The sequence below is a fragment of the Hyperolius riggenbachi genome, chromosome 6 (assembly GCF_040937935.1).
Source record: "Hyperolius riggenbachi isolate aHypRig1 chromosome 6, aHypRig1.pri, whole genome shotgun sequence".
Classification (NCBI taxonomy): domain Eukaryota; kingdom Metazoa; phylum Chordata; class Amphibia; order Anura; family Hyperoliidae; genus Hyperolius; species Hyperolius riggenbachi.
The window spans coordinates 112,393,900-112,414,513 of record NC_090651.1 but is presented as its reverse complement, the minus strand read 5'-3'; the positions used below and the strand labels follow the sequence as shown (position 1 = coordinate 112,414,513).

Here is a 20,614-nt window from a genome sequence, read left to right as displayed (position 1 = left end):
ATTTAGGACTGGTAACAAAAGTTGTAAATAAGGGAACGTTGTAAGCAAACCTACCAAATTATAATACAGATTTTACAGTGTGCATCAATTACAGTTGAGGTAATTATGAAACAGGAAGAATACAAAAGTAGCATGTTTTATAACTCCCTACATTAATGAAATATGAACAGTGCATCATCACCCCCTGCGCCCAAAATATTACATCTATTGACATTTTTAGTGTAATGATGGATAAACTCATGGGATAGCTGTTGTCACGTTAGAACTGGCTATCCGTTTTCATTTCATAAAATATATGAGTTCTGCAAACACAAAATATTTTGGTTTTGCAAAGTGCTTTTTACTGCTGTTTTATCCAACAAGTCAAATTTGTTATCAGCTAATTTTGTTGTTTATTTTTGTAGAGGGCAAAAAGGAATGAAAAAACTCATTGCTGATAAAGCTATTCCAAGTACAATTTTGTATTTCTAAGCAAGCACAGGTACTCCCTGACTTACGAACGCCCGACTTACAAATGACCCGCTGCTAAGAACGGCATGGATTCTGTGGGAACAAGTACAACCAAAAAATTCATAGTGGACTTGGGGGGGGGGGGGGGCAAGAGGAGGTACAGGGGGCACAGAGTTGGCACAGTGTGCAGGTTAAGAACAAACCTGCAGTCCTTATCTCATTCTTTAACCGAGGACAACATGTATTCAGCTTTACATGTGCTAGAATTTAGTTCCATAATGCACCACTCCAAAGTAGTAAGTGAATATGCAAATTATTAATTGTGTCCAGTGTCATTTTCAGGTTCATATACACCTACCAACTATCTGCAAAACTTGTCTGTTAAGCCCCATTCACACGCTCAACAGCGGTGTGTTTTATGCAGCACAATTGTCAAACAGCTTTTGTTGTGAAACACGTTTGAAACAACTGAAAAAGTATTTTGCTATTCTTCAAACAGCTGATAAGACTGATAAGAAGTCAATCCAACAGTTGGGTTGACGTCTTAGTCTGATCAGCTGTTTGAACAATAGCAAAATACTTTTTTTTTGTTGTTTTTAACTTGTTTCACAACAAAAGTTGTATGGGGCTTAACAGACAAGTTTGAAAGATATTTGGACCAGGGCCGGATTTACCCATAGGCACACAAGGCACGTGCCTACAGGCAGGACCATCCGTGATGGGCGGCTCACTAATGCCCTTCCTTCCCTCCCTCCCCGCAGAGTGCGAGCGGTGCGTTAGATATGAGAAGACTCACCGGGATCCGTCATGCCAGCGATGACAGCTTCTCTCCCTGCAGCGCTCCCAGCGTCATCTCCTAGGTAACAGCGTGTCTCCTCACTGTGACGCGCCTGCACGTACTGGCGGCAGCGCGTCACAGTAAGGAGACACACTGTTACCTAGGAGATGACGCTCGGCGCGCTGCGGGGAGAGAAGCGGACATTGCAGGCATGTCAAGTCCCATTGAGTCTTCTCATACTAACGTTCCGCTCGCACTCTGCAGGGAGGGAGGCAGGCTACATGTCGCCGCTGATCTGAGGTCTCCTATCATGGTACCCAGCCTGCACTAGCCACCCAGCCTGCACCTTCCCCAGCCTGCACTAGCCCCCCAGCCTGCACCTTCCCAAGCCTGCACTAGCCACCCAGCCTGCACTAGCCACCCAGCCTGCACCTTCCCCAGCCTGCACTAGCCACCCAGCCTGCACCTTCCCCAGCCTGCACTAGCCACCCAGCCTGCACTAGCCACCCAGCCTGCACCTTCCCCAGCCTGCACTAGCCACCCAGCCTGCACTAGCCACCCAGCCTGCACCTTCCCCAGCCTGCACTAGCCACCCAGCCTGCACCTTCCCCAGCCTGCACTAGCCACCCAGCCTGCACTAGCCACCCAGCCTGCACTAGCCACCCAGCCTGCACCTTCCCCAGCCTGCACTAGCCACCCAGCCTGCACCTTCCCCAGCCTGCACTAGCCACCCAGCCTGCACCTTCCCCAGCCTGCACTAGCCACCCAGCCTGCACTAGCCACCAAGCCTGCACTAGCCACCCAGCCTGCTCCAGCCACCCAGCCTGCACCAGCCACCCAGCCTGCACTAGCACCCCAGCCTGCACCTTCCCCAGCCTGCACTAGCCACCCAGCCTGCACTAGCCACCCAGCCTGCACTAGCCACCCAGCCTGCACCTTCCCCAGCCTGCACTAGCCCCCCAGCCTGCACTAGCCCTCCAGCCTGCACCTTCCCCAGCCTGCACTAGCCACCCAGCCTGCACTAGCCCCCCAGCCTGCACCTTCCCCAGCCTGCACTAGCCCCCCAGCCTGCACCTTCCCCAGCCTGCACTAGCCACCCAGCCTGCACTAGCCACCCAGCCTGCACTAGCCACCCAGCCTGCACCAGCCACCCAGCCTGCACTAGCCACCCAGCCAGCACCTTCCCCAGCCTGCACTAGCCCCCCAGCCTGCACTAGCCCCCCAGCCTGCACCTTCCCCAGCCTGCACTAGCCACCCAGCCTGCACTAGCCACCCAGCCTGCACTAGCCACCCAGCCTGCACCAGCCACCCAGCCTGCACCAGCCACCCAGCCTGCACTAGCCACCCAGCCTGCACTAGCCACCCAGCCTGCACCAGCCACCCAGCCTGCACCAGCCACCCAGCCTGCACTAGTCACCAGCCTGCACCTTCCCCAGCCTGCACTAGCCCCCCAGCCTGCATCTTCCCCAGCCTGCACTAGCCACCCAGCCTGCACCAGCCACCCAGCCTGCACCTTCCCCAGCTTGCACTAGCAACCCAGCCTGCACCTTCCTCAGCCTGCACCTTCCCCAGCCTGCACTAGCCACCCCCCCCCCCCCTTGCACTAGCCACCCAGCCTGCACCTTCCCCACCCTGCACTAGCCGCCCAGCCAGCCTTCACCTTACCCACCCTGATCCCAGCCAGCCTGCACCCATGCCCAGCCTGCACCATGCCCCTGCCACCGCCCCCCTGCCACCCCAGACCCAGCCTGCTCCCAGCCAACCTGCCCCTATACTAAGCCTGCACCCTGCCCCCCAGTCCCAGCCTGCACTCATACTCAGTCTGCACCCTGCTCTAGCCACCCTGCACCAAGACCCAGCTCCAGCCAGTCTGCACCCTGCCCCCAACCACCCTGCACCCAGCCCCAGCCAGTCTGCACTCAGCCACAGACACCCTGCCTCCATACTCTGCCTTCATCCTGTCCGAGCCACCCTGCCCTCAAGACCCAGGCTGAACCCAGCCCAAGCCAGCCTCCACCCTGCACCCAGACCCCGCCACCCTGCCCCAATACCCAGCCTGCCCCCATACCCAGCCACCCTGCACACAGACCCAGCCTGCATACAGACCCATCCACCCTGCCCTAGCCACCCTGCACTCAGACCTAGCCAGCACCCTGCACTCATATCCACCCTGCACCTTGCCCAAGACCCATCCACCCTACACCCAGACCCAGCCTGCACTCTACCCCAGCCACACTGCAGCTAGACCCAGTCACCCTGCACCCAGACCCAGTCTGCTCCCTGCCCTAGCCACCCAGACCCTGCTATCAGACCCAGCCTGCAACCAGACCCAGCCACCCCCTAAGAAAAGGGGGTGTAAATTAAGGGGTGTGGCCTGTGTTAAGGGGCGGGGTTTAGGGCACCAGAGATTATGTGCCTATAGGCTCCTGAGCTGTAAATCCGGCCCTGATTTGGACAGATAGTAATTAGGCACTAGGGCAAAGGTAACCTGGGGGTCCCCTTACTTCACCCCCCCACCCACCCCCGAAGCCCCAAAACCCCCGAGCCAGATGCTGCCCTGTCTGTTTTCGGAATAGCTTTAGTAGGGGGGCTTTATTACCTTATTCTTATATACATGAATTATATTAAAAAGCTATAATTGGCTTACTTGCTTTTTCAGTGATATAAAATACTGATTTACACATTCAGTTTCGGTGCTGAAGTGATGTGTTACAGGAGTAGCTTCCTGCTAATGTAATGCATCTGCAAATACTTTCTGTCATAGGAAAACAAAACTGTATTTGTAAACTTTATATAAGGCAAACTGTCCACAATCTGCTGTAAGGAAAACCTTCTAGCTACTGCAATTCTGATTGAAGTCACATGATCAACTATGCAGACAATGTAGACATGGAACAGGAAGTAGCAGGTAATTCAACTCAAACATTAGAAGAAGATTGGTTAGTCATTTTCAGAAACTAAAAGACAGGTTACTCATCTTTAAACTTCTGGAGACTAATTTTACAGTAAGAACAGCTATAGTGGTGTCCATAGTAACCAAGGTCTGTGTAGTGTAGACCTTTCTTTATTTTGCTGTCAGATGCTGATTGATTTAATGGCATTTTTAGTGGTGTGTTAATTGGTCCATTTTCCCCTAAATTTGATAACTTCCATGATGACCCATCTGGTTGGTCTACGAAGTCCTCAGTTTCCTGACTTGGCTCACTTGGGGCCTGATTTACGTACTGCTGGTAATATTGCTGTGCGCAGGCAGTGCACCGGTACTAACGGCAGCAGTGTACCGAGTGTAGTGCAATAAGCACAACCCACAGTACATAGGCAAGACAAGCATTGCTATAGTAACGCACATTACTAATGCACATTACCATAGCAACACTTGCATTACTGATGTACCACAGGTCACACAAATTGCACAACCTGCCGTACTTTGCTGCCATTAGTACCGGTAATAAGGGGGGATAACTAGAGGGGAAGAAATACCTGCGATTGCAGGGGAGGGGCAGGGGGCAGAGCTGTGGGGCACTATCTACTAACCTTCCCTTCCTCCGATACCGGGCACTATACTTCAGAGCAGGCGTTTTTGTGGCTACACTTGTTATGAGTGTGAAGATCATGATGGCCACAATTGTTCTATGAATCTTGTGAGATGGGCCCCATGGCCGAGAAGGGCATTAAGGGGAGGCAAGGGAAGGGTTGTGCACATTGGGGAGGCCCCATCAAAGTTTCACTGGGGGGCCCCAAGAATCGTAGTTCTGCTACTGCCGGTAATATTACAGCGCGCTGCCTGTGCACAGCAATATTGCCATCAGTATGTGAATCAGGCCCCTAGCTCCGTCAGTCACTTGTTCCTGTTCTTTAGTCAGTAAAAGAAAACACTTTAAACACAAGAGAGTTGACAACATGAAACAACACAGCAGCCACCCTCGAGGTAATGCTATTGTCAAAAGATGCTCAAAGCCATAGATGTCAAGATTATTTGAGGTCAGGGGGCCTACTAAGAGGATTTTAGTCCTATTTTTCTTTGATCACATTAACTTGCATACTTCCACCTGAGACCACCCAACAAAATGGCAAAATGCCATAATCCTGTTACTTAGAAACCATGCATCCATCCCAAATAGGATCTAATCAGCCATCAGAATGGAGCCATGGTTTAGTGGGGGGAAAAAAAATCACAGAATCAGCTTTTCAGATATACTTAAATGGTACCTGATGAAATAAGCTTATTGGGATATGTGTTTTTCAACATGTCTGATTGGTTGCCATGGGTACTTTGGTTTTCCTAATGCTTTAATAAATAATTTTTAAAATTGTTTATTAAATTAGAGCCAACACTAGCTGAACAGTTTATTATCTATGCCGGCTTGTTATTGCTGCTTGCATATCTGCTAAAAAGATTTCTATGCATGTCAATCTTAAAGATGGTCAGTGAGATGCAAATAATTTTGAGTTGATGCAAATGTAATGCTTATTTTATGCAAATTTCTACAGCTTGGAAATGAACCAATCTCATGGAGGCATGACGGAAATCAAATGAAAGTAAAACTAAAGTACTCTATCATACCCATGACCTTAAATAATCTTGACCTCTATGGCTTTGTACTATTTGCCCCTCAATGACCATCCTTAGTCAGCAGTGAAAAGCCAATTTTCATAAGGAGAATAAATGGAAAAATACGTGAACAATTTGATCAATTGGGCTTTAATCATGTGTAAGTGTGTGATAGGCTGATCATCATCATGTGATAATTTGTAACTTCGTTTTTCTAAGCTTAAGCCCCATACACACGCGCGACCGCCGTCTTTTACAGTGAGCGAAAATCAAACATTTTGGGAAAATTGATCGACAGTCTGCACGTGTAGATGTGCGGACGACTGAGCAAGAACGACAGATAAGAAGAGGTTAAATTGTTCCGGCTGTCGGATTGATTTTGGAAAAGACAGTGAGAAGATGTCTGCAAACTGTTATTGTGTACACATATCTAGTACGATTATGCTATTATGTACTATTATCGACTACGGTGAAGAGACATCACTGTGGGGCTTTACCGATATGCTAAACAAATGTCTTTAAGGAAGTTGCTTGTTTTGTCATGCGGTATGTATTATTATCGTGTGCACGTCAAGGCGTATCTTTTTATCGCTTCAATTTGTCTTCTCGTTTGTACAGAACGTCCTTGGCTGAGCGTGTGTATGGGGCTTTACAAAGCAAGCATAAGTGAGGTATGATCATGTGATCATGACTGGCGTAGAAGAGACATACAACAAACTGATCGATGTTTCTTCATGAAGTCGTCACAAGAGGAATTTATGTAGGAGAAATTGATCATTTTGAGCCACCAGTGAAGTCTGAAACATCTAGACTCTTGCCTTGCATGCTGTCAGGGGCTAGATACTGTAGTTAGGGAAGCTAGAGTCTTGAAGATCATTTCAGACCAGGAATGTTAAACACAAACAACTTTCATATTACCGTTATGATGAGATTATACAGTTTTCAAGCAACCAGTTTTCAAATATGATTGATATCTGATACGTTACATTTCAAAGTATTTCAGTTCAGGCTAAAAACATTTGCCACAACAATAAATCAACAAATGCTCTTCTTAAAACGTCAATTCAAGTTAGAATACTACACAAAATATGTCTACCTATCTTTAATCTTGTTAGTCTTCTCCACCACATCGATATCCATGCGGATTTTGTATTTCACATGAGGAGGGACATTATTGGTCCATGGGAACATGTCCATAAAAACAAGACCAGCCCAGAACTTATTCTCCTCCAATAGGTAGAGTGCATGATGAGTTAAATGGGACTCATCATCGTGACCTTCAAATTTATCCAAGGTTAAGCACTGCAAAACACCAAGAGAATAACAAGTCATCATACATTGCTGGATCAGATTAGAAGGATTGTGTTAATATAGATGATTAAACCTTTGAGGCTTAAAATGTGAGACTTGCGTTTGCTCTAAAATCCTATTTTCTGATCGGTGACACCATCTTTGTTACTCAGTACTTGAGCAACTGCAGAACTTCCAGCGGTTTTGTTAGGGAAGGACTGTCCAAATTTTATGCAGTACACCCATAGTGGCTTTGTGAAAGTGGTTGGGTTTGTCAGGTGAGAATTCAGATCGATTTATGAACTGCCTGGTTTTATATTAAAGGACATAGTTACATAGTTACACAGTTATTTTGGTTGAAAAAAGACATACATCCATCGAGTTCAACCAGTATAAAGTACAACACCAGCCTGCTCCCTCACATATCCGTGTTGATCTAGAGGAAGGCGAAAAAACCCTTACAAGGCATGGTCCAATTAGCCCCTAAAGGGAAAAATTCCTTCCCGACTCCAGATGGCAATCAGATAAAATCCCTGGATCAACATCATTAGGCATTACCTAGTAATTGTAGCCATGGATGTCTTTCAACGCAAGGAAAGCATCTAAGCCCCCTTTAAATGCAGGTATAGAATTTGCCATAACGACTTCCTGTGGCAATGCATTCCACATCTTAATCACTCTTACTGTAAAGAACCCTTTCCTAAATAAATTGCTAAAATGTTTTTCCTCCATGCGCAGATCATGTCCTCTAGTCCTTTGAGAAGGCCTAGGGACAAAAAGCTCATGATTCGCCAAGCTATTATATTGCCCTCTGATGTATTTATACATGTTAATTAGATCCCCTGTAGGGCGTCTTTTCTCTAGACTAAATAAACCCAGTTTATCTAACCCTTTCTTGGTAAGTGAGACCTTCCATCCCACGTATCAATTTTGTTGCTCGTCTCTGCACCTGCTCTAAAACTGCAATATCTTTTTTGTAATGTGGTGCCCAGAACTGAATTCCATATTCCAGATGTGGCCTTACTAGAGAGTTAAACAGGGGCAATATTATGCTAGCATCTCGAGTTTTTATTTCCCTTTTAATGCATCCCAAAATTTTGTTAGCTTTAGCTGCAGCTGCTTGGCATTGAGTACGATTATTTAACTTGTTGTCGATGAGTACTCCTAAGTCCTTCTCCAAGTTTGATGTCCCCAACTGTATCCCATTTATTTTGTATGGTGCTAGACCATTAGTACGTCCAAAATGCATGACTTTACATTTTTCAACATTGAATTTCATCTGCCATGTATGTGCCCATATAGCCATCCTATCCAGATCCTGTAGCAATATTACACTATCTTCCTGAGAGTTGATGATTCTGCACAATTTTGTATCATCTGCAAAAATAGCAACATTGCTCACTACTGCATCTACTAGGTCATTAATAAATAAATTGAAGAGCACTGGATCCAGAACAGACCCCTGTGGTACCCCACTGCTAACAGTCTCCCATTTTGAGTACGATCCATTGACCACAACTCTTTGTTTTCTGTCCATTAGCCAGTTCCCTATCCATGCACACAGACTCTTCCCCAGTCCTTGCATCCTCAACTTTTGCACGAGACTTCTGTGAGGAACAGTGTCAAAGGCCTTTGCAAAGTCCAAGTATATCACATCTACAGCATTCCCAATATCCATATTAGCATTCACTACCTCATAAAAGCTGAGCATGTTAGTCAAACAGGACCTGTCTTTAGTAAACCCATGTTGATGCTGAGAAATAAGATTATTTTCTAGTATGAAGTCATGTATAGTATCTCTTAGTAACCCCTCAAATAGTTTGCATACAACTGACGTTAAGCTTACAGGTCTATAATTTTCTGGATCTGATTTTTTGCCCTTCTTAAATAATGGGAAAACGTGGGCTGTACGCCAATCCACTGGGACTCTGCCAGTTGAAAGAGAGTCTGAAAAAAAAGATAAGATAAAGGGGTTAACTTAATTCCCTTAGGACCCGAGAATGCATGCCATCCGGGCCAGGTGCCTTGTCTATTTTTAATTTATTTAGTCTTGCCTTCACTTCTTCCTGCGTGAAGTATTTAACATTACAGTTAGAAGATTGAGACTCTTCCACCTCTGTAATTTTTAACAGTGCTGTTTCTTTTGTGAAGACAGAAGCAAAGAAAGCATTTAATAACTCTGCCTTACCTTGGTCATCCACCATTGAGTTCCCACCCTCATCCTTTAGGAGTCCTATACAGTCAACCTTTCTTTTTTTAGAGTTAATGTACTTGTAAAACTTTTTTGGGTTAGATTTGATATCCCTAGCGATTTGTTTTTCAGCTTCAATCTTTGCCTGCCTAATTTCTTTTTTACAATTTTTATTGCACTCCTTATAATTGCTTAGTGCAGCCTCGGTCCCCTCCTGTTTTAAGACCTTATAGGCATTCTTTTTCCTCTTCATTTTATCTTTAACCTTTCTATTCATCCATAGAGGCCTTTTTTTATTCCTCGATATTTTGTTTCCATATGGGATATACATACTACAATATTAATTGAGTATAAGTTTAAAAACTTGCCATTTCCCTTCAGTGTCTTCCCCTTGTAGTACATTATCCCAGTTCACCAAACTTAGTGCCTGCCTAATTTGATTGAACTTTGCTTCTCTAAAATTCATAGTTTTAGTGGTCCCGCTGCCCCGTGGCCTATCAGTCACCAGATCAAACGTGACCAGATCAAACCATCTTAAGGGATATGGAGGATGTCATATTATTTACTTGTAAACATTAACAGTTGCCTGGCAGTCCTGCTGATATCTTTGGCTCCAGTAGTGTCTGAATCACACACCTGAAAAATGCACCTGATCTGCATGCTTGTTCAGGGTCTATAGCTAAAAGTATCAGAGGCAAAGGATCAGCAGGACAGCCAGGCAATGCGTATTGTTTTAAAGTAAATAAACATTGCAGCCCACATATCCCTCTCACTTCAGGTGTCCTTTAAGAAATGCTAGGAGGCATCTGGTAAATTATACAACTTAGCCATTTTTGTTTCACCTAAAAGTCAGAGGTCTGCAATTTCTGTTATCTGTTATTCATCTTTGATTTGTCTTGTTATGCATAAACTTGGCATTGGTTATGTATGAAGCATGACACATATTAAGTAGGCATCAATGGGATAGTAAATACAGGCAGAAATGAGAGAGACAACAAGTCCAGGTCATATTAAAGTCATATCTTTATGCTGTTAGTTTTCCACCTGTGCCCAAACGTTTTGGATGCAGCGGAACATTTCAGGACATCTATTATGAAAAATGATATTCATTAAAGGATACACAAGGTGGTGTGTGACATGATCAGAAAGACATACATATGTACAGTACCAAGAACACAAATAATTATACTGTGTTCCCTTTTTTCTTTATTTCCCTGAAAGAGTTAAACATCAGGAATGCAAATGACAGTTTCTGTCTGGGTCGGGACCAGGTCAGACTATAGCAACACTCACTTATAAGGAATTACAGCCATACACTTTCCTATCAGAAAATGGCTTCTGAGAGCAAGAAAGAGATAAAAAGGTTTAATAGTTCACACATTTTAGCTCTGGCATACTGTAATGAATGTGTCATTGAGCAAAGATACTGAAACAGTAAAAACTTAAAAGTAGGTTTAAATTAAAATAAAACTGTGGGATATCTAAAAAAAAGTCATTTTAGGAGAGGGAGAATAGATACAAGTGTTTATCTCAGCAGTTTATTTTCACCTCCTTTCCTTTAAGACTGTACACTATTCCCATCACAGTCACCATCACAAAGTGTATGGGGGAATGGAAGTGTTCAGAGGATTACATTAGGGCCTTAAGAATAACTTCACTAGAATTATATATATTTTTTCTTTAATAAAAAAGACAACAGAAAGCAAAAGGAAGCCATTTTCATTATTTTTATCTGCTATCAGTGCCTCCAAATTATCAGAATAAAATCATTAAGAATTTAGTTTCAACTCTTCTGGAACATCCTTTCTGAAATAGTCCAAAAGCTTACAAAACCATAAAGTCCATTTCAGCAAAGGCAATACTCTGACAAAGAGGTCTTTGCTTGCTGAGGTCCTCTGCCAGAAGAGGGGCTGCCTGCGCCCGTATGGAAACTTTGATGTGAGGTAATTGCTCGTTTTTATTTTACCAGTGGCGAGTATCAGAAGAGAGGATCAAATAGTTGGATTTATTGGAATAAGAATGTGAAGTGTGCTGCTATTTCACATTTCCTCCTATTGAGTTATTAGTTAAGCAATCTCATTCACAAATATGAGGGTTTACTTTCTGTTATGAGATCAAGCTTCCAAGTCCACATTATTAAGATAATTGTTTTGTTCCCTAAGCAGATATCCTTTTCTAATAGGCATAGCAAAAGCAGAACAGAGCCTCTGTTTCACTTATCTCATGTTGTAGCAACTATTGTAGAGCTATAATGATTTTAAAGGGTACCTGGAATGAGGGGAATACAGAGGCTGCTATCTTCATCCCTTAAAAAACAATGGTCTATATGTAATTTACTTTTTCACCTGAGTTATTTCCTAGGTGATATTTTTAAATTTGTCAATAAAATGCCTTTAAAGCCACCAGAAAGCAAGAAAACACTGAAAATAATTTTAATAGTACCTTCCCAGCTATTTTTTTTAGTATGTTTTTAGTTGAAAAGTGCTGGAGAGTTCTTTTAAACTTGATCTTAAAATGAAAAATCATCTCATAGGAGAAAACTTGAGTGAAAAGGTGAATTGCATATGGACCAATATCCATTGCCTGACTGTTGTGCTGATGATGAGGCCCATGCAATTAACTTTTTCTCTTGAGATATCTCCTTGGAGAACATTTTCATACTCTCTTTAAAATAAATTAGTATTTTCCAATTGAAAAAGTACCCGAACATTGTTTAAAAAAAAAAAAAAAAGAAGCACTATCAGAACTATTTTTAGTTTTTTCTTGCTTGCTGGTAGTTTAAAAAGCATTTTACGACAAAGGCCCATATGCAGTTCACTTTTTCTCCTGAGTTTTCACCTAGGTGATATTTTCACAAATTGTCATAAAATGCATTTTAAGCCACCAGCAAGAAAGAAAATACTCAACATAAATTTGATAGTACTTTTTCACTAACTTTTGGGTACTTTTTCAATTGTAAAATGCTGAAAATTTTGTTTAAAGAGAAGATGAAATTTCTCTCCTAGGAGATAACTCAAGTGAAAAAGTGAATTGCATATGGGCCCTGGTGGGAAAATATCACCTAGAAGAAAACTCAGGAGAAAAAAATGAATTGCATATGTGCTTCTGCCTTTAATACTTTATGGAGTTAATTCATTAAACAGCGGTGATATTATTATGCATGCACAGCGCATGCCAATATTACCGTTACTTCCGCGCGTAAGTACAGCGAGATATGCTAGTAGCGTGACCTGCGGTAGTCCAGTAGAGTGACCGTCACTTGGCTTTAGAGCATGGACAGCTCTCTTTAACTCACACCACAGATTTTCAATTATATTCATGTCTGGGAACTGAGATGGCCATTCCAGAACATTGTACTTGTACCCCTGCATGAATTCCTTAGTGGATTTTGAGCAGTGTTTAGGGTCGTGGTCTTGTTAAGAGATCCAGCCCCAGCGCAGCTTCAGCTTTGTCACTGTTTCCTGGACATTGGTCTCCAGAATCTGCTGATACTGAGTGGAATCCATGTGTCCCTCAACTTTGACAAGATTCCCAGTCCCTGCACTGGCCACAAAGCCCCACAGCATGATGGAACCACCACCATATTTTACTGTAGGTAGCAGGTGTTTTCTTGAAATGCTGTGTTGTTTTTCCTCCATGCGCCCCTTGTTATGCCCAAATAACAAAGTTTTGGTTTCAGCAGTCCACAGCACCTTATTTCAAAATGAAGCTGGCAGGCCCAAATGTGCTTTAGCATACTTCAAGCGGCTCTGTTTGTGCTGTGGGCAGAGAAAAGGCTTCCTCTGCATAAAGCATCTCCTTGTGTAAAGTGGGCCGAATCATTGAACTATGCACAGTGACTCCATCTGCAGCAAGATGATGTTGTAGGTCTTTGGTGCCGGTCTATGGGTTGACTCTGACTGTTGTCACCATTCGTCGCTTCTGTCTATCCGAGATTTTTCTTGTTCTGTCACTTCGAGCCTTCAAGAGAACCTGAACTGAAAATAAAAAGTCAAAATAACCATACCCAGGTCATACTTACCTCCTGTATAGTCTACTCCTCAATCTCTTTCTCCTCTACTGAATTCTATGTCCTCCATTTTAAAAATGTCCATTACCTCATAACAGCTTCCTGGTCAGCACACTGTTAAACTGTAATATCACCCACTTGAGCCATAGGGAAACATGGACATTACCTTGCACATTCAGTTGTAACTGACAGCTGCTGATATTTAACTGACAGCAACTGGTATATTTCAGTTCTGACAAAATATTGTCAGAACTGGAAGGGATCACTGTAAGAAGAAAATGGTGAGCTTCTGAGAGGTTAGTATGTAATATTTATTTGCAGCTACGTCATGTGTTTATTTTAAATAATTTTACTTGCTTCAGGTTCCCTACTTCCCTTTAACTTGAACTGAGCTTGTGGTCTTCCATTTCCTTAATATGTTCCTAACTGTGGAAACAGACAGCTGAAATCTCTGACTCTGTATCCTTCCTCCTTTGAGAGTTGTTTTGAGACCCCCCATGTTGCTACTCTTCAGAGAAAATTAAAAGAGGAGGGAAACTTTACAATTGATCCCCTTAAATACTCTTTCTCATAATTGGATTCACCTCTGTATGTAGATCAGGAGTCACTGAGCTTACCAAGCCGATTTGAGTTCCAATAATTAGTTCTAAACGTTTTGGAGTCAATAAAATGACAACAGTGCCCAAATGTATGCACCTGCCTAATTTTATTTAAACAATTATTGCACACTTTCTGTAAATCCAATAAACTTCATTTTTCAAATATCACTGTGTGTGTCTCCTATATGATATATTTAACTGACATTTTTTTATTGTAACAACCAATGATTTATAGAGGAAAATTATGACGATTAACAACGTTGCCCAAACGTTCGCATTTCCACTGTATGTATGTATATATCTATCTATCTATCTATCTATCTATCTATCTATCTATCTACAGGATCTTCTCAAAAAATTTGCATATTGTGATAAAGTTCATTATTTTCTGTAATGTACTGATGAACATTAGGTGTTCATATATTTCAGATTCAAATACACACAACTGAAGTAGTTCAAGCCTTTTATTTTTTTAATATTGATGATTTTGGCATACAGCTCATAAAAACCCAAAATTCCTATCTCAAAAAATTAGCATATTTCATCCAACCAATAAAAGAAAAGTGTTTTTAGAACAAAAAAAGTCAACCTTCAAATAATTATGTTCAGTTATGCACTCAATACTTGGTCGGGAATCCTTTTGCAGAAATGACTGCTTCAATGCGGCGTGGCATGGAGGCAATCAGCCTGTGGCACTGCTCAGGTGTTATGGAGGCCCAGAATGCTTCGATAGCGGCCTTAACCTCATCCAGAGTGTTGGGTCTTGCGTCTCTCAACTAAAAGCTTTATGGAGATGAAGAATTCATTTTTCAGCACGACCTGGCACCTGCTCACAGTGCCAAAACCACTGGTAAATGGTTTACTGACCATGGTATTACTGTGCTCAATTGGCCTACCAACTCTCCTGACCTGAACCCCATAGAGAATATGTGGGATATTGTGAAGAGAAAGTTGAGAGACGCAAGACCCAACACTCTGGATGAGCTTAAGTCCGCTATCGAAGCATCCTGGGTCTCCATAACATCTGAGCAGTGCCACAGGCTGATTGCCTCCATGCCACGCCGCATTGAAGCAGTCATTTCTGCAAAAGGATTCCCAACCAAGTATTGAGTGCATAACTGAACATAATTATTTGAAGGTTGACTTTTTTTGTTTTAAAAACACTTTTCTTTTATTGGTCGGATGAAATATGCTAAATTTTTTCGGTTTTCATGAGCTGTATGCCAAAATCATCAATATTAAAACAATAAAAGGCTTGAACTACTTCAGTTGTGTGTATTTGAATCTAAATTATATGAAAGTCTAATGTTTATCAGTACATTAAATAAAATAATGAACTTTATCACAATATGCTAATTTGTTGAGAAGATCCTGTATATATATACATATATATATATATATATATATATATATATATATATATATATATATATATATATATATATATATATATATATATATATGTATATTGTTTCATCAGGTCATTTGTATTGCGGATACTAAGCCTTTATATTATAAGAAGTGGTAACCCCTTTAAAATATAATTGTTCAGGTGGCCGTATTTCGTGTATCATGCAGATCACTTCGTTACCCCGTCCTTCCTTCCACTCCCCTTGATTTTAACTTGTTTTAAAGGACAACTGTAGTGAGAGGTATTTGTAGGCAGCCATATTTACTTCCTTTTAAGCAATACTAGTTGTCTGGTGGACACAGCTTAATTTACTGATCACCTTCCCAAATTCAAATTCACTAAACCTATTACTGCACAGAAAATTAAAATTAAAGATTAGTGAGGTAAATTACCGACTTGTGTGGTAAATACCTCAAGAAATGTCAAGAAAATGCAATTCACAAAGATCAACGCATTCAGTAAATCAAGCAAAAGTGTTCAGTATTTTTCTCCAGCTCTGACCAGCCAATAACTCACTCTCTCCATGCTCTCTCCATGCGGTAACATTAACAGACAGCTAGTAGGGAGAGCCAGGCAGCCAATAGGGAGAGCCACACAGCTCTGCTTCTCACCCTGATTTAGTCCAACACCCTGGAAGGCGGGACTTCACTCTGGCAGAGCAGGGGAAGGAGACATTTTATGGGCCTTTTCTGCATCCCTTTAGATGTGAAAAACTGTATACTCCCCCTGGTGGCTGCAGCACATCTAAAGGGATGTCGCAGATGCACTGGACAGAAAATGCTGACTCATACACGAAGCTCCCTGCCTCAGCGCTGACCTGCTCCACACACAGTCCACAGCTGATAAGTGAGACAGGCCTTAGGCAATTGAAGCCTGTTTGTTTGGTGCTTCTACCTCATGCAGAAATTTTTTTGTGAATTTGGAAAAAATAGTGTAAAATGCTGAATGCGGTATTTTACTAACCTAGATGATTTTACCAAACTGTCCTTTGTGAATGGAGGCCATTGTGAGGGAAACGCAAGCCTGCAGTAGTGCAGCCAGTGAATTCCTCACCTTTTTCCAGAGCCTCAGTGTGTTCTCATAAAACTCGGGAAGGGTTGCATACTTTTGTGACCTAATAACAGACAGTTATTAAAATAATCTGCAGCAGGTTTGCTGGAACACACAGGCTCTCCCTTTCTCTGCAGCCACAATAAATCAGGCCCCGAATGTCCATCACATAAAATTACAGAAAATAACTAGTAAATTAGTTGGCATTACTTAAGATGGGGGATCTATGCAAACAACTCAACATGAAAGCTGCAATTTAACAGCGTTCCAGGTCACTTCATTATTTTACAGCTGCCAGCAACATTTAGGTCAGTCACATTTTTGTATGACTGTGCCTAGAGAGTCAAAAGACAATGTAAAAGTCACACAAGCCGTTTTCTGCAGTGAAACAAATAAAGGTCAGTGTTCTGCCCATGATTACAGAAGGCTGCGGAAAGTTTCAGGAGTGCTGGGCTGGCATGCAGACTCCTGGCTGTGTGTGAAGGGCACCGGACAGTATCAGGAGCGCTGGCATTCAAACTCCTGGCTGTGTGTGAAGGGTCAACAGATGCTATGGAGACTTATATTTCTTGTAGAAACCACAATGTTATTGCAGTAACAAAACAGCTTAAGTTACTTTATTGATACAAAAAAATATGTGATTATTTTCTAAAAAATGTATCCGAAAAATTCAATCTTCACAGGTATCACAAAGGCACAACGTATTCTTCAATACACAAAGAGAATATATTTCTGGCTTGACGTTATAAGTAGGCCATTAGCATCAATATAGTTTAAATAGGCAACGACACAAGTTAGTTTCGGGAGTAATTAGCCCTTCATCAGGCGCTTGTGACAAAAAAATACTCATAAATCCAATCTGGAACAAAACCAGAAAAGTTAAAGTGCAATGGAGGTTAGACCCTTTGTGCTGCTACATGAGGTGCTGCTACATGAGGAGTGCACTCCTTATGTAGCAGCATGGTGGATCTAACCTCCAGTGTGTGCATCTGGTCGGTTGGATGCTTTCTCTTTTTCGCAGAAATTGAACTTATCTGGTTTTGTTCCAGATTGGATTTAAGAGAATTTTTTGTCACAAGCGCCTGATGAAGGGCTAATTCCTCCCGAAACTAACTTGTGGCATTGCCTATTTAATCTAAATTGATCCTAATGACCTACTCATAACGTCAATCCAGAAATATATTCTCTTTGTGTATTCAAAAATATGTTGTGCCTTTGTGATATCTTTGAAGATTGAATTTTCAGATTAATTTTTTTAGAAAAGAATCACATATTCTTTGTATTTTTTTGCGTCAATAAAGTAAACTGTTTTGCTCTTACAATAACCAGGGTCGTTGCTAGCCCCAAATATAAGTGGCACGTGCCCCGGATCTATTCTAGATGTCCCCCAAGCAGAGTTAGGCAGCGCACGGCAGTACTCATTTCCGGTCCCTTGGTCTCCAGATTCTGCAGATATCTCTTCTGGGCTTCTCCCCTTAGTGTCTGAGAAGGAATCAGAAGCTAGAGCTCTTATCGTCTGATTTTCTAGAGTGGATGAAGGAGATGAGTAGTTCATGCTACTGTGCTACTGTGTTGGGAGGGAAGGTCGGAGGGAGGAACAGTGGGGACACACACAATGATGAATGCTCCCTATGGAGGCTTCACAGCCTCCAGCATGTCACCACAACACCTAGCATGCCCCATAGAGGCACCACAGCTCACAGCATGGCACAACAGCACCCAGCATGGCACCACAGCACACAGCATGCATTTTTTTTCATGAATGGATAGGGGGGGGGGGGCTTCCTCCAACATTTTGCTGGGCAGGCCTACGTAGACCGCTGTTAAGTTTAGGTAAATTTGGCTCCACACATGACCACACCCACATTCTGGTATGTGGCCACACCCATTTTACGGCTGGGGAACCCAAAAGTGCCCCGGATCTCTTGGGGAACTCAAACGTGCCCCTGGCATTAACGTTGTGGTTTCTACAATAAATGTAAGCAGGGCCGGATTTACCATAAGGCATTGTAGGCACATGCCTACAGGCGCCTGATGATGGAAAGGCGGCTCTCTCCCCTCACCGAGTGCCTCCCTCCCTTATTCCCTATGCAGAATCCTGACGAGAGTGTAAATGAGAGGTTACTCTACTGGCTCTCTGCATTCTACTGACAAGATCTCCCTTCAGTCAGGGGCACCTCTAGCTATACAGTGGTGTGAAAAACTATTTGCCCCCTTCCTGATTTCTTATTCTTTTGCATGTTTGTTACACTTAAATGTTTCTGCTCATCAAAAACTGTTAACTATTAGTCAAAGATAACATAATTGAACACAAAATGCAGTTGTAAATGATGTTTTTTATTATTTAGTGAGAAAAAAACCTCAAAACCTACATGGCCCCGTGTGAAAAAGAAATTGCCCCCTGAACCTAACAACTGGTTGGGCCACCCTTAGCAGCAATAACTGCAATCAAGCACTTGCGATAACTTGCAACGAGTCTTTTACAGCGCTCTGGAGGAATTTTGGCCCACTCATCTTTGCAGAATTGTTGTAATTCAGCTTTATTTGAGGGTTTTCTAGCATGAACCGCCTTTTAAGGTCATGCCACAACATCTCAATAGGATTTAGGTCGGGACTTTGACTAGGCCTCTCCAAAGTCTTCATTTTGTTTTTCTTCAGCCATTAAGAGGTGAATTTGCTGGTGTGTTTTGGGTCATTGTCCTGCTGCAGCACCCAAGATCGCTTCAGCTTGAGTTGACAAACAGATGGCCGGACATTCTCCTTCAGGATTTTTTGGCAGACAGTAGAATTCATGGTTCCATCTATCACAGCATGCCTTCCAGGTCCTGAAGCAGCAAAACAACCCCAGACCATCACACTACCACCACCATATTTTACTGTTGGTATGATGTTCTTCTGCTGAAATGCTGTGTTACTTTTACGCCAGATGTAACGGGACACGCACCTTCCAAAAAGTTCAACTTTTGTCTTGTCGGTCCACAAGGTATTTTCCCAAAAGTCTAGGCAATCATTGAGATGTTTTTTTTAGCAAAATTGAGACGAGCCTTAATGTTCTTTTTGCTTAAAAGTGGTTTGCACCTTTGATATCTTCCATGCAGGCCGTTTTTGCCCAGTCTCTTTCTTATGGTGGAGTCGTGAACACTGACCTTAATTGAGGCAAGTGAGGCCTGCAGTTCTTTAGATGTTGTCCTGGGGTCTTTTGTGGCCTCTCGGATGAGTTTTCTCTGCGCTCTTGGGGTAATTTTGGCCGGCCGGCCACTCCTGGGAAGGTTCATCACTGTTCCATGTGTTTGCCATTTGTGGATAATGGCTCTCACTGTGGTTTGCTGGAGTCCCAAAGCTTTAGAAATGGCTTTATAACCTTTACCAGACTGATAGATTTCAATTACAGTACTTTTCTTCTCATTTGTTCCTGAATTTCTTTGGATCTTGGCATGATGTCTAGCTTTTGAGGTGCTTTTGGTCTACTTCTCTGTGTCAAATAGCTCCTATTTAAGTGATTTCTTGATTGAAACAGGTGTGGCAGTAATCAGGCCTGGGGGTGACTACAGAAATTGAACTCAGGTGTAATAAACCACCTTTAAGTTATTTTTTAACAAGGGGGGGCAATCACTTTTTCACACAGGGCCATGTAGATTTGGAGTTTTTTTCTCTCACTAAATAATAAAAACCATCATTTAAAACTGCATTTTGTGTTCAATTAGGTTATCTTTGGCTAATAGTTAACGGTTTTTGATGAGCAGAAACATTTAAGTGTGACAAACATGCAAAAGAATAAGAAATCAGGAAGGGGGCAAATAGTTTTTCACAGCACTGTATATTACTGAGGTTCTTCTAGATACCTAATATTTAGGGGTACCTCTAAAAACGTATTATTGAGGGTACTTCTGACTGACTAATACTAAGGGGCTCTTGTAGCAACCTATGACAGGCAGGGGAAGTAAGGGAGAAGTGACAACTGGAACAGCCAGCACACTTGCAGTGCAGTTTGGTGGGGGTTTGTAGGTTCATGGAGGGCGGAGTCTAAGGTGCCAGGACATCTGTGCCTATAGGCTCCTGTGCGGTAAATCCGGGCCTGAATATAAGTCTCCATAGCATAGCATCTGTTGAGTGTCAAGTCTGGGTGTGGTGTTTTTTTTCCTTCTGTTTGCAAAGACTTTGCCAACTAAATAAATACAAATGTGTGTGAAGGGTACCGGGCAGTCTCAGGAGAACTGGCATGCAGACTCCAGGCTGCGCTCGCATGCAGACTTCTGGCTGTGTGTGAAGGGCACCGGACAGTCT

The 20,614-nt window shown here is 42.8% G+C and overlaps 1 protein-coding gene across 2 annotated transcripts in view; it reads right to left on the bottom strand.

The window, feature by feature from the left end:
- Window positions 1-20,614, bottom strand: part of ABCA4 (ATP binding cassette subfamily A member 4) — a 300,886-nt gene that overhangs the window by 160,442 nt on the left and 119,830 nt on the right. For both annotated transcript variants that reach the window (XM_068239773.1, XM_068239774.1), the window contains exon 13: window positions 6,877-7,082. In XM_068239773.1, coding sequence (XP_068095874.1) covers window positions 6,877-7,082 — 206 coding nt within the window. The remainder of the gene's footprint in view (window positions 1-6,876; window positions 7,083-20,614) is intronic.